The sequence below is a fragment of the Oncorhynchus mykiss genome, chromosome 13 (assembly GCF_013265735.2).
Source record: "Oncorhynchus mykiss isolate Arlee chromosome 13, USDA_OmykA_1.1, whole genome shotgun sequence".
Classification (NCBI taxonomy): Eukaryota; Metazoa; Chordata; class Actinopteri; order Salmoniformes; family Salmonidae; genus Oncorhynchus; species Oncorhynchus mykiss.
The window spans coordinates 13,186,183-13,200,665 of NC_048577.1; the positions used below are offsets into that span (position 1 = coordinate 13,186,183).

The 14,483-nt window shown below is 41.5% G+C and overlaps 1 protein-coding gene across 1 annotated transcript; it reads left to right on the forward strand.

Annotated features, from left to right (window-relative positions):
* Nucleotides 1–1,066: 1,066 nt before the first annotated feature.
* LOC110485657 (transcription elongation factor 1 homolog) lies at nucleotides 1,067–10,617 on the forward strand. Its single transcript, XM_036940292.1, has 4 exons — nucleotides 1,067–1,192; nucleotides 1,513–1,680; nucleotides 6,649–6,719; nucleotides 9,239–10,617. The coding sequence occupies exons 2-4, from the start codon at nucleotides 1,565–1,567 to the stop codon at nucleotides 9,301–9,303; spliced, it is 252 nt and encodes an 83-aa protein (XP_036796187.1). The 5' UTR covers nucleotides 1,067–1,192; nucleotides 1,513–1,564; the 3' UTR covers nucleotides 9,304–10,617.
* The last annotated feature ends 3,866 nt before the right edge of the window (nucleotides 10,618–14,483 follow it).

Here is a 14,483-nt window from a genome sequence, read left to right on the forward strand (position 1 = left end):
AGAATATAGTGGTGTAGATAGGTCGTGAAAGGATTCACACACCTGTACAGTTGGTCTATGTGTATGCACTTATCAGTTGGTTGCGATTCGCCAATAAAACTTAAAGAAGACAAAGAAGAAGATGACGACAGTTGTTCATGTTAACATCCGGTTCTGAAGGCGATCTCAGGAGGAAAAATGGCGGAAGCAGATGTTCTGTTTGAATCAGATGGCGTGTCGAGTGGAGAGGATAATCATTTGATTACAGTGACGAATGCAAAAGGAAATAAGAGAAGTAAAGTGGTAGTGGAACCTAGTAAATCCAAATCTAGTTCTGAGTATTTTTTTGGTTGGAATAGGGGTTTTGGCTCGAGGTTGTTTCCTGGGAGATCCGTTTGAAGTCTCTATTAAAATTGTGGATGCGTTGGATGTGGTGGCGTCGATGAGTGTTATCAATGGTGTTATCTCTGGGGTGGCGCTAGAAGTAAATGCAAAGGATATAAAAGGAAGAATTGGGTCAAGTGGTTGGTGCACAACGACGGACCCGCGTTGAAAGATGGGGTGCGGAAACCCACTCCATCCAGCCATTCTATTGTGTTTATTTTTTTTTAATGAAGAGTCTCTCCCTTCTCACGTGTATTTGGGTTATATGGGATTTCCTGCAAGAGCCTTCATGCCCAAACACATGCAGTGTGATAAATATAAATTATTTGGCCAAGTGTATGTGGACGGGAGGTGTATTCTATGCCAGCTGAGCCTAAATGCTGCAATTGTGGTGGTGAACATGCACCCGAATTTCTGAAGTGTCCTGTTAGGGTGAATGAGACGTATGGGCAAGAATAAGGGCTGTCCAGAATGTATCTGGAGGCATTGAGACGAGTGGAAGGAGTGAAGTTGAAAAAGTGATTGTAGTAGAAACAATATGTTCCGTGTTAACAGAGGGATCATGCCATTTTGCATATTAGGTGGACTTTATAACATTTATTACTTTGGTTTTCAACTACACAGCACAAACGGAGAGAATAGGCATCTTTGTGTGTGTGCCTGGGCATTTCTGGGACTGTTTGTGTGTTTTGTTTCAATATTCCGTACATTAGGTGGCGGCAATACACCAAATAGGTGTAGTTTGCCGTAACTTTAAAGAAGAAGAAGAACTTCCGGTTCTCCTTGCTTGCTTTCTTCGCTAAAAAGCCGGAGTGTGGTCTTAGGAAAGGTAGCTAAACAAATACATGGTTTAATGGAAAAATGATATAATAGAAGCTAGCTTGATTATATATAATGTTGTTCTTTCCATTATTAATAACGAACCATTCGGTTTCATGATACTATACCATCGGCAAGGAAAGATGTTGGAGAGTTGACTGAGTTTATGACAACACACGTTGTTGTTGTAGTAGCTAAACTAGCTAGCTACATGCACCTAGCTAGCTAGCAGGATTATATTGTTTACAAAACGTTGAGTTGATTGAACGACTGCGATCCATTCCGTTACAAAATTGCATTATTTGTTTTTGATGTACATTTGCTCCACAGAGTTTAGCCAACTATCTAGCTAACGTTACGGTACACGTGAAGACTACCTAATATGGGTCGCCGCAAGTCCAAGAGAAAGCCCCCCCCAAAGAAGAAGCTTACTGGAAATTTGGACACTCAATTCACCTGTCCGTTCTGCAATCACGAAAAGTCATGTGATGTGAAAATGTAAGTAACAAAGTACAGTATATTAAGTGTATATATGCTCCCGTTCAGAAGTTTGGGGTCACTTAGAAATGTTCTTGTTTTTTTAAGGAAAAACATTTTTTTTGTCATTTAAAATAACATCAAATTGATCAGAAATACAGTGTAGACATTGTTAATGTCTGATTTTTGTAAACGTCTGATTAAAAAAAAAAAAAAAAAAAGAATATCTACATAGGTGTACATAGGCCCATTATCAGCAACCATCACTCCAATGGCACGTTGTGTTAGCTAATCCAAGTTTTTATCATTTTTAAAGGCTTATTGATCATTGGAAAACCCTTTTATGTTAGCACAGCTGAAAACTGTTGTCCTGATTAAAGAAGCAATATAACCGGCCTTCTTTAGACTTGTTGAATATCTGGAGCATCAGTATTTGTGGGTTCGATTACAGGCTCAAAATGGCTAGAAACAAATAACTTTCTTCTGAAACTCATCAGTCTAGTCTTGTTCTGAGAAATGAACAAGTTCCACAGACATGTGACTAACATAAATGGAATAATGTGTCCAGTCAGTATCTGGTATGGCCACCAGCTGCATTAAGTACTGCAGTGCATCTCCCCCTCATTGACTGCACCAGATGATGCTGTGACCTTCCGTCCCAGACCATGACGGACCCCCCACCTCCAAATCGATCCTGCTCCAGAGTACAGGCCTCGGTGTAACGCTCATTCCTTCGATGATAAATGTGAATCCGACCATCACCCCTGGTGAGCCAAAACTGCGACTCATCACTGAAGAGCAGTTTTTGCCAGTCCTGTCTGGTCCAGCGACGTGGGTTTGTGCCCATAGGTGACATTGTTGCCAGTGATGTCTGGTGAGGACCTGCCTTACAACAGGCCTACAAGCCCTCATTCCAGCCTCTCTCAGCCTATTGCGGACAGTCTGAGCACTGATGGAGGGATTGTGCGTTCCTGGTGTAACTTGGGCAGTTGTTGTTGCCATCCTGTACCTGTCCTGCAGGTGTGATGTTCGGCTGTACTGATCCTGTGCAGGTGTTGTTACACGTGGTCTGCCACTGCGAGGACGATCAGCTGTCTGTCCTGTCTCCCTGTAGCGCTGTCTTAGGTGTCTCACAGTACAGACATTGCAATTTATTGCCCTGGCCACATCTGCAGTCCTCATGCCTCCTTGCAGCATGCCTAAGGCACATTCACGCAGATGAGCAGGGACCCTGGGCATCTTTCTTTTGGTGTTTTTCAGAGTCGGTAGAAAGGCCTCTTTTAGTGTCCTAAGTTTTCATAACTATGACCTTAATTGCCTACCTTCTGTAAGCTGTTAGTGTCTTAATGACCGTTCCACAGCTGCATGTTCATTAATTGTTTATGGTTCATTGAACAAGCATGGGAAACAGTGTTTAAACCCATTACAATGAAGTTCTGTGAAGTTATTTGGATTTTTACGAATTACCTTTGAAAGGCAGGTAAAGGGGATGTTTCTTTTTTTTGCTGAGTTTATATATGCATACTTTTCTTTATTTTTTACAATGTTCTACATTGTAGAATAACAGTGATGACATCAAAACTATGAAATAACACATGGAATCATGTGGTAGCCAAAAAAGTTAACAAATCAAAATATATTTTAGATTCTTCAAAGTAGCCACACTTTGCGTTGATGCTTTGCACACTCTTGGCACTTAAACAAATCAAAATAATGAGATTTTTCAAACACTTTTTTGGGGGTACTACATGATTCCATATGTTATTTCATAGTTTTGATGTCTTCACTATTATTCTACAATGTAGAAAATCTGAAAAATAAAGAAAAAACCCTGGAATGAGTAGGTGTCCAAACTTTTGATTGGTACCATGTAGAGGTCGACCGATTTTATCATTTTTCAATACCGATAATTGGAGGACCCAAAAAAGCCGGTACCGATTTAATCGGCCGTTTAAAAATATATATATATTATTTATTATTATTTTGTAAATATAATTTTTTTAATGTATTTGTAATAATGACAATTACAACGATACTGAATGAACAGTGAACATTTTATTTTAACTTAATATAATGCATAAATAAAATCAAATTAGTCTCAAATAAATAATGAAACATGCTCAATTTGGTTTAAATAATACAAAAACACAGTGTTTGAGAAGAAAGTAAAAGTGCAATATGTGCCATGTAAAAAGCTAACGTTTAAGTTCGTTGCTCAGAACCTATGAAAGCTGGTGGTTCAATATTCCCAGTTCTTCAATATTCCCAGTTAAGAAGTTTATTAGGAATTATAACGTGTCAACTATTTCTCTCTATACCATTTGTATTTCATATACCTTTGTCTATTGGATGTTCTAATAGGCACATTAGTATTACCAGCCTAATCTCAGGAGTGGATAGTCTTGATGTCATAAACAGTGCTGTGATTCAAGTATTGCTAAGAGCTGCTGGCAAATGCAGTAAAGTGCTGAATGAATGCTTACGAGCCTGATGCTGCCTACCACAGTCAGACCGCTCAGTCAGACTGCTCTATCAAGTATCAAATCATAAACTTAATTATAGTATAATAAACACATAAATACGAGTCTTTGGTCATTAATATGGTCAAATCCGGAAACTATAATTTCGAAAACAAAACGTTTATTTCAGTGAAATACGAAGCGTTGCGTATTTTATCAGACGGGTGGCAACCATAAGTCTTAATATTGCTGTTACATTGCACAACCTTCAATGTTATGTCATAATTATATAAAATTCTTGCAAATTAGTTCACAATGAGCCAGGCGGCCCAAACAGTTGCATATACCTTGACTCTGAGTGCAATGAACACAAGAGAAGTGACACAATTTCCCTAGTTAATATTACCTGCTAACATAATAAAATAAAAACTAAATATGCAGGTTTAAAAATATATATACTTCTGTGTATTGATTTTAAGAAAGGCATTGATGTTTATGGTTAGGTACATTCGTGCAACGATTGTGCTTTTTTCGTGAGTGCGCTTTTGTTAAATCATCCCCCGTTTGGCGAAGTAGGCTGTGATTTGATGATAAATTAACAGGCACCGCATTGATTATATGCAACGCAGGGCAAGCTAGTCAACTACACATGGTTGATGATATTACTAGGTTAACTAGTGGTCATGTGAAGATTGATTGTTTTTATAAGAAGTTTAATGCTAGCTAGAAACTTACCTTGGCTACTTGGCTGCACTCGCGTAACAGGTGTTCAGCCTGCCACGTTTCCTCGTGCAGTGCAATGTAATCGGCCATAATCGTCGTCCAAAAATGCAGATTACCCATTTTTATAATGAAAACTTGAAATCAGCCATACCTATTAATCGGTCGACCTATAGTATAGTGTGTGTGTGTGTGTATACATTGATGGAAGCTACAATCTATCTGCAATATTAAAGCTGATCTGTTCCCTAAAGAAAAAAGAAATAAAGTACAGTATGGCTATCTCCCAAATGGCAAATCAAAAGAGAACCATCGCGCTCTTCCAAAGGTTTGACTGGTGCGTAAAACCTATAAATTCCGTGAAGGAAGAGGTGTAATGGGTTAGCACTCAAAAATATGTTGCATAAAGCTTCATTGTTCAATGTTTTACATTTTTTACTGCATCAAGGATAGCATACACAGACGTTACCTCCCAAATGGCACCCTATTCCATACGTACTTTGACCAGAACCCTATGTGCCCTGGTCAAAAGCACACTACGTGACCATAAGTATGTGGACACCTGCTTGTCGAACAACACATTCCAAAATCAATGGGCATTAATATAGAGTTGGTCCACTCCTTTTCTGCTATAACAGCCTACACTCTTTTGAAAAGGCTTTCCACTAGATGTTGGAGCATTGCTGTGGGGCCTGGCTTGATCGGCTTTCCAAATCATCCTAAAGGTGTTCGATGGGGTTGAGGTCAGGGCTTTGTGCAGGCCAGTCAAGTTCTTCCACACAGATCCCGACAAACCATTTCTGTATGGACCTCACTTTGTGCACGGGGGCATTGTCATGCTGAAACAGGAAAGGGCCTTCCCTAAACTGTTGCCACAAAGTTGGAAGCACAGAATCGTCTAGACTGTCATTGTATTCTGTAGCATTAAGATTTCCCTTCACTGGAACTAAGGGGCCTAGCACAAAGCATGGAAAAACAGCCCCAGACTATTCCTCCTCCACCAAACTTTACAGTTAGCACTATGCATTGGGGCAGGTAGCGTTCTCCTGACATCCACCAAACCCAGATTAGCCTGTTGGACTGCAGACGGTGAAGCATGATTCATCACCCTAGAGAACGTGTTTCCACTGCTCCAGATTCCCAATTGCGGCATGCTTTACACCACTCCAGCCGACACTTGGCATTGCACATGGTGATCTTAGGCTTCTGTGTGGCTGCTCGGCAAGGGAAACATTTTGTGAAGCTCCCGAGAAAAAGTTATTATGCTGACGTTGCATCAAGAGGCAGTTTGAAACTCGATAGTGAGTGTTGCAACCGAGGACATATGGGTTTTACGCGCTTCAGCACTCAGCGGTCCCGTTCTGTGAACTTGTGTGGCCTACCACTTCGCGGCAGAGCTGTTGTTGCTCCTAGATCTTTCCACTTCACATTAACAGCACTTACAGTTGACCAGGGCAGTTCATGCAGGGCAGAATTTAGACAAACTGACTTGTTGGAAAGGTGGAATCTTATGACGGTGCCATCTTTAACGTCACTGAGCTCTTCAGTAAGGCCATTCTACTGCCACTGTTTGTCTATGGAGATTGCATGGCTGTGTGCTCAATTTTATACAATTGTCAGTGACGGGTGTGGCTGAAATAGCCAAATCTACTAATTCAAAGGGATATCCACATACTTGTGTGTAATGTTATATATTTTAGTGTAGTTCTCTAGGAGGTAGTGCACCTCAGGCTGTAGCTCTGACATTTTAATGATGCAACTATTTTTTTATACTTTGTTTAAACTTTTGATTTTCTTGTATTGCCAACAGGGAAAGGACCAGAAATACTGGGATAATATCATGCACAGTTTGCCTGGAGGAGTTCCAAACCCCCATTACCTGTATCCTTTGAAGTCTATTGAACTCACACAACAGCTATTGTTCTCATAATCACATTGAGTATGTTTACATGCACACTAATAATTTGATATTAAACTGCAGAACGACAGATGTTTACCTTGTCAGCTTGGGGATTCGATCTTGCAACCTTTGGGTTACTAGTCCAACGCTTTAACCACCGCCGCCCCATATCCAGTTTTTATAAAAACTCTTCTTCACTTTGTACATGACAAAGTACCCCGACGGTGGTGGATTCACAGACCTCCACGGACAAGGAGGGTGAAAAGATATCCATTATAATAAAAGCACTGCATGAATCTCTTATTTTGGTATGAGACCAAATTGGCTTTTATAAACATTTCATGAAATTCTACATCATTTTACATCACTGGAGACGATCAGAGTCTTTTGTTAATACCACAACAGAGCAGGACAACACCTGAGCGCATGCTGCAGCACTGGAGACGATCAGAGTCTTTTGTTAATACCACAACAGAGCAGGACAACACCTGAGCGCATGCTGCAGCACTGGAGACGATCAGAGTCTTTTGTTAACACCACAACAGAGCAGGACAACACCTGAGCGCATGCTGCAGCACTGGAGACGATCAGAGTCTTTTGTTAACACCACAACAGAGCAGGACAACACCTGAGCGCATGCTGCAGCACTGGAGACGACGTGATTTCTCTACAGGCTATTTAAACATTTTAAAAAGAAGGATAGTTTAAGTTTGGAACAGTACTAAAGTTGTCTATCAACTGTCAATATTCAGCACAACTGAACTAGTCACTACAGAAGTATGGCCTATATGCATTTGTAAACTATTCATTTGGGAAACTCATTTTCAAATATATTCTATTTTATTCCAAGATATTGTTACAAAATAGGTGTGTAGACTGTGATTAGGGCATGGGAGTACAAGTTAAATTAACAGACTAGAGTTTCATAGCTCACCGCATGATCCTCAAACCAAAGACCAGCCAAACTCATGTTTCTAAAAGTGAATTCCAAGGCACTGTAGAATGATTGCATAGCCTAATAAGGCATATTTTGTTTCGTAATTTAATTCTAAGTAATAATACAAAAATAATAATATTTATTTATTTCAAGTTAGTATGTTAATACTTTTTTTGCGGATCTCCCTCACATTTTTCAAATTGAGAACACGGGGCTGCATGGTCAAATTAACTCTGATAGGCCTAAATATTATTTATTTATAATGACCACAAGTCCCATAAACGATAGAATGACAAACTAAATCAATATGTAGTCTATAGCAGCCTATAGGTAGGTAGCCTAAATGGTGGTATTACTGTGTTTGTTTTTCTCTCTGACGGTGGCATGAAGGATGAACTGTAGGCGTGTGTGTAGAGGCCCGTCGGTCGGAGGCGTGACCACTTTGAGAGGCCAAATCCGACGTGACAAAAACTTGACCAGGGTTCGCTAAAACGGCTGTCCTCAAAACAGTCTTGTACAATGCACTTGAACTCGACCTACTGAGTGCTTAGTTTACAGAAACGTGCCCCCCTCTATTGCGTATGCAGACAAACTGATCCACCACATGGACCTTTACCACGACACCAACGAGAGCTAGGATCCACATTCACAGCGTGCCCGTCACGATGGTCATAACTCTACGGGCCCCAGAACGACACGAGGACCACTGTCCTTTCAGCACCAAGATTCTAAGTGCTCAAAATCACTCTAGATGTAGCCGACAACTAATAGTCCTTCTCATCACTTATTACAAATGGAAGATTATCACTTCTCACAATGGTGCTCGTTTAGTAACGTTAGAACAAAACAAAGTCACTGTCTCGCAGGATCGCAATGTGTAATTCGTATTTTACATAGCAGATCCGAATATAATGGCATATAGGCTGCTTTACCAGGCCTGTAATGTTACACCAGAAACACCTCTTCTGTCGTTTCTTATCTGAAGCTGAGTAGTCCTGTATGTAAGACTCAACAGTGTGCCCGCCTCAGGCACCGCTTTGATGCAAAATAACAAGAAATGTTTTAACACCATCTGCTTCCATTTGGTCACAAAACAGTAATTCAAGAAGATCTCAATTCATATTCCCATGAAACTGATTGAGATCAAATGATTGACAGGCAGTCTGAACATTTCACCAGTAAAACGTGAAGAATTACCATTCACCATTGACAGTGATAATGGCCTACTTTGAAATGAGGTATGACTAACTTGGTGTTTGAGGGTATGAAACATTTGACATTTTCTTGAGACAAGACGTGTGGGCATATAGGATGTAATGCCCAATTCCAATGGGATTGGCTATTATGATGAGATTGTTTTATAGCATTCCTGATGTTAAAATACCTAACAGCACAGTTAGACTGTAAGTTGCTCTGGATAAGAGCATCTGATAAATGGCTCAAATGTAAATACACCAATGACTAGACAGTTGCATGCATTCACATTTACTCCAATCTCCTGTTGCTAACATTTTCTAGGTTGAGTGTGTATATAAGTTACATGTCCTTACCTTACTCTCTAAGATCTGTCAGAGCCTGTGGATGTGTACAGTGATTGGATAGACGCTTGTGAAGCAGCCAATCAGTAGCCCAGGCTCACCGGGGCGGAAGACCTCACGTTGGAACAGGAAGCTGATTTAGAGGTGGCGCTCGTCTGTTTCTCACCAATCACTGCCAGTCTTCAGCTCAAGATGATGGTCCCGTTCCAGGCCGACTACATTGCAGACGTCGCATTGCATCAACCAATAGTTGCGTGCCACGTCATCAACTGCTGTTGGGCATCATATTGCTGTGTCATGTGGTTAGCTGATATGTGAACCAACTATCCAGACGTTGTGAGATCTGGCAGATGCCTACAATGTAGTCAGCCTGGTAAGCAACCTCTGACCTTTACCTCACCGCACATCTCCCACACTAGTGACCTGGCGTCCACCGAGACTGTCTTGCGTAGCCATAGTTCAGTCCAGAGCCCTATATAGATTACGCCCCAAATGGCACCCCATTCCCTATGTAGGGCACTACTTTTGACCAGCTCCCGTAGGGCTCGGGTGGAAAGTAGTGCACAATATAGGGAATAGGGTTCCATTTGGGATGTGACCTTAGAGGTATATATGACTCTGGTTAAGTCAACCTATTCCCCTACTCACCGTTTTAATTCATACAGACTTCATTTTAGCGGTCAGTTGTCATGGCTCCTAGCTTACTGGTAGAATTATACAGTTAGTAGCTGCTCTTGGGTTAGTTTTGGTTTTACCACAATTAGTTTTTACTCTCCCCTGTGTACAGAGATACACAATACCACAGTGTACAGCAATACCATAGTGTTGGGTCATTCCATTGGGGTATATTCGGTGTGACTCTGAGTGTGTTTATGCAGAGTAACCTAGTGGGGTGTTCCAGAAAGCAGGATTGTTAAATTAGCCAGCTAACTTTGATATGCAGTTAAATATATCTTTATTTTATATTTAGAAAGCTAAACTTGAATATGGGTTGTTGTTGGTTGTCAAGTCAATTATACCATGACGATTTCAAGTTGGATTTTGTTGGGACTGTTAGCTGGCTAAGTCATTGATCCTGCTTTCTGGAACAGTCTAAACTCTCAAGTGGTTTCTGAAATATTTTCTATGAATATCCCAGGTCCTTTTTCTTAATGTGGAAATGGTTACGGTATCTCCCTGAAGACATGTTGCATCATTCCTTTGTTAGAGACAACGTACTAAAAGGGAGAGGTAGGATGGGACATAAACAGTAGGTCCAAATTAGTATTATTGATCTGATTATTTTAGTTTTTCAAATGATAAGAACATTGCCAATGATTTGCAATTGGTTGCCCTTTGTGATATTGTAATGAGTTTGATTTTCAATGTGACAAATTAAAAAGTGTTGTATTTTGACATCCACAATGATTGTGTCTGTGTCGACGGTCTGAGAGTTAACCAGCTTATATAGAGCATGTTTCTACTGGAGAGACATGCCGTTTCATTTCCTGATAATAGGCTAGCTAGAGAAAACCGCCAAACGGTACAGTTTACCACTAAAACCTTAACATTTTCCTCGTCATAACTCCGACGTGAGCACCGTGTGTGTATGTATGCCCCAATGCCTTTGTGTGATTGTGTGCGTACCCATGGTTCTCAGCTGTGGATATTGACAATGAGTTATGATCACGATGATGAGTGGTTATCAGTTTGTTCTATCCCTCCATCCCTATCTCAATCTCTCCTCTCATTCAGCATGTGAGGTCAAGTGTCACTCTAGTCTCTTGTTGTCAAGGCTGCCAATAACCCACACAACGGTGCCATGGCAACTGTTTCCAAGGTAACAAGTATTTTGTTTCTAGACACCTGGAGCTGTGCTCACACAACTTGCCATTTTAGTAACTTTTACACATCCACCGTCAACAAGTTGCATAATGTATGTGCATGTAATTGCTGCATTTAAACACAATGCAAATTAGTAAGGAATGTTTACAGGGCATAGAAACAGTTGATGGTGTTATGTACAGTGGTGTTAGGTACAGTGGTGTTATGTACAGTGGTGTTATGTACAGTGGTGTTAGGTACAGTGGTGTTAGGTACAGTGGTGTTAGGTACAGTGGTGTTAGGTACAGTGGTGTTAGGTACAGTGGTGTTAGGTACAGTGGTGTTAGGTACAGTGGTGTTAGGTACAGTGGTGTTATGTACAGTGGTGTTAGGTACAGTGGTGTTAGGTACAGTGGTGTTAGGTACAGTGGTGTTGGGTACAGTGGTGTTGGGTACAGTGGTGTTGGGTACAGTGGTGTTATGTACAGTGGTGTTAGGTACAGTGGTGTTAGGTACAGTTGGGTACAGTGGTGTTGGGTACAGTGGTGTTGGGTACAGTAGCTTTGTGCTAAAATATTTTTGCGGCGTTTGATCACTTTCATGTCGTGGTATTAACTCGAGTTGCAGAATTGGGATAAAAAGTCTACCTTTTTGGCTTATAGCTGTCTGGATCAAAATAATGTGGCCACGGCTTTGTTTCATCTGTTAGGAAGAATGACAACAAGTACTGCATGCTGTGTCTAGAGATTGCAGAAGAGGCTTGGGAATGTTCTTAACCACTGCCAAAATGTAGTGGTTTTTCGTGAGCTTTTCAGCTGCCGTGGCATCACCCAGGTGGGTGCTACAAGTTTGGCAATGGAGGAGCGGGTCCTATAGAGGAACTGGCCATCAGAGACGCAGATGTGGTGCACCGATGAAGAGCTCCGGGTCGCTTTGTTTCTCTCTGGCTGTACCATCGATGCCCCGTCTGCTGAAGCTACACTGCCTTTCCAATCCAAACGGCCTCAACTCCCAGCCTTTCACCAGAAGCCCAATGGTAGAGATGGACATCGAATGTCTCCATCTGAATTTTAATTTAGTTTAGCTTTTTTATGCGCTTTGAGATGAACTGTAATGAAAAGCTCTGCAAGTTAAATTATTATTACAAAACAATGTCAATGACTAAATATACAAGGAAAGCTAACGTTGATTTATTGGAAATACATTAACAATAATAATGTACTAAAATGTATTTCAATACATTTTCCCCCCAACACCTCTAGAGAATGCCAATCTGCAACCATTCATCAGTTAGGGGGTGTATTTATTATGAACCAAACGAAAGCCAACACTCTGAAACATTGAGGGACTTACCTGAACTTGTCCAATAAGAAACTCTTGTTTTTGTTACAAAAGTTTAGAGTTTCAAAACATTTTGCTACAGTGTGCACTAATGAATACACCCAAGCCTTGACAATGTAGTAGCCTGGGTAGACCAGACTGAACAGTGTTTCATTGTGAGCGCAGAATTCAGTCTAGTTTAACCGGGGCCAGGCTATCAAAATATTCCCCAGATCCCTTGGTGAGATGGATGTTGGAGTAGAGTGACACAGGTCAATTTGGGCATTTTCACCAGAAGTGGTTTAGGTTAGGATTTGGGGAGGGTGAATTGATCCTAAATCTGTGCCTAAGGGCAACTTCTATCTGGAGCTGAAACGTCAGCCAACAGCAAGTAGTCCTTAAAGTTGTCCCTAGACACTGATCTAAGGTTAGTTTTAGCCTTGGGAGGGAAAGCTGGTCCTAGATCAGTCTACAGTATCTGGTGCTGATATGGTATGTCAGCCACCGCAATGTAGTCCTTAAAGTTGTCCCTAGACACTGATCTAAGGTTAGTTTTATCCTTGGGAGGGAAAGCTGGTCCTAGATCAGTCTACAGTATCTGGTGCTGATATGGTATGTCAGCCACTGTGATGCAAGCCTTAACATGTCTTCATGTGTTACCGTCTCTAGCTGTCGCTGCAGACATCAAAGTCCCACTCAGTTGTAGCATGTGGTTATGTAAATAGTGATGGGAGAGAGAGGGGGGGAGTCACAGGGTGGTGGTAGTGTTGTCATGGACCAGCACAGGTGAAAATACAAGGTTCCTCTTTATCCCTACACACTTGTCAAGGAGTTGATTGGGCACTATACTATATAGGTGAAAAATGTATATAGGAAGTGAGTGGCCTGTGTCGTCCAGCAGCCGCTGACATGGCATGCAAGCCAGAGACAGCGTGGCTTTGAATCCGGCCCACTGCCCTTTGACCCTTCCCCTGTCTTTCCTGTCTGTCCAACACTATCTTTTCAATAAAGCGAGAAAAAAAAATAGAAAGGGAATATACCTCGTCCATAAAAAATAAAATAGTATTTTTGTTGGAATGATTATAGGTCAATTGTCGATGCAATAGCTTCCACTCGGCTACGCGTATTCTCAAGCAATAACATCGACATCTGTATTATCAACCCAAGAATACCCGTGGTCGAGACGGGAGCACCGGGTATAAACTCCTCCCTCCATCCTGTCTTCTCCCCTCTATCATTCTCTCCTCTTCTTCATTCCTCACTTGTAGAATGACAGATGAGAGGGAGGGAGGGAAGGGGCCAAAGACATCTGTGAAAATGGTGGCCTGGGAAAGAAAAGTGTTGGATTAGAAAACAAACAATAACATTCACTGTACACAAAGAAATACATAAATTGGTGCTTGAAGTGAACTGGTAAACAGTATCAAACAAGCTTTTAACCTACTGTAGCTCTCTCCCTGCCTGCCTGTCTCATTCTCTCTCTCTCTCGTCCTCTCCCACCCTCTCTCTCTCCTCTCTCCCCATTTTATTTTCCTCTCTTCCTGCCTCCCTCCCTCCTGCTCTCTACCTCCTCTCTCTGCCTGTCCCATTGTGAATAAGGCAGTCAGCATGACTCAACCACACTCTCACTTTCTAATTAGAGGCAGTGGATGTCAATCAACAGCTGGGAGTAGAAGAGGAGAAAGGGGGGAAGAGGAGAGGGAGAGATTGAATGTATCAGCACCATGGACAGCTCCCTGTGGAGAACTCGGGGCTGGTTTACAAACATCGAGTTTACTCCTCTCTCTCACACACACTCTCTACCTCTACTGTTGAATTTAAGGTTTATATCTTGATTGACTGATATTCTCTCTACCAGCCCATCAATCACATGGTGTAACCTGCACCTTGAATAGAGGAAATGAGAGAGAGTCCCACTCTGTCAAAACTCGCACCAACCTTCTTCCTGTCTGTCTACTTCCCCTCTCATCGTCATTGACAGGAAGTGCCAAAACAAGTCCGACACGTCAAGTATTCTGACACTATATCCCTCATTACCTGGCTTATAGCTTTCTACCTCTCGCTCGCACTCTTTCTCTATCTCCCTCTCTTCCGCTCTCTCTCATGTGGTAGACACTAGCAAAGAGGGTGTTTACTGGTAGGCTATG

Excerpts from the sequence above, each read along its gene's own strand:
- LOC110485657 (XM_036940292.1), top strand. The coding sequence starts at position 1,565 with ATGGGTCGCCGCAAGTCCAAGAGAAAGCCCCCCCCAAAGAAGAAGCTT. Across the intron at positions 1,681-6,648 it reads AAGTCATGTGATGTGAAAAT|GGAAAGGACCAGAAATACTG; the intron begins GTAAGTAACAAA and ends TATTGCCAACAG. Across the intron at positions 6,720-9,238 it reads GTTCCAAACCCCCATTACCT|ATCTGTCAGAGCCTGTGGAT; the intron begins GTATCCTTTGAA and ends TTACTCTCTAAG.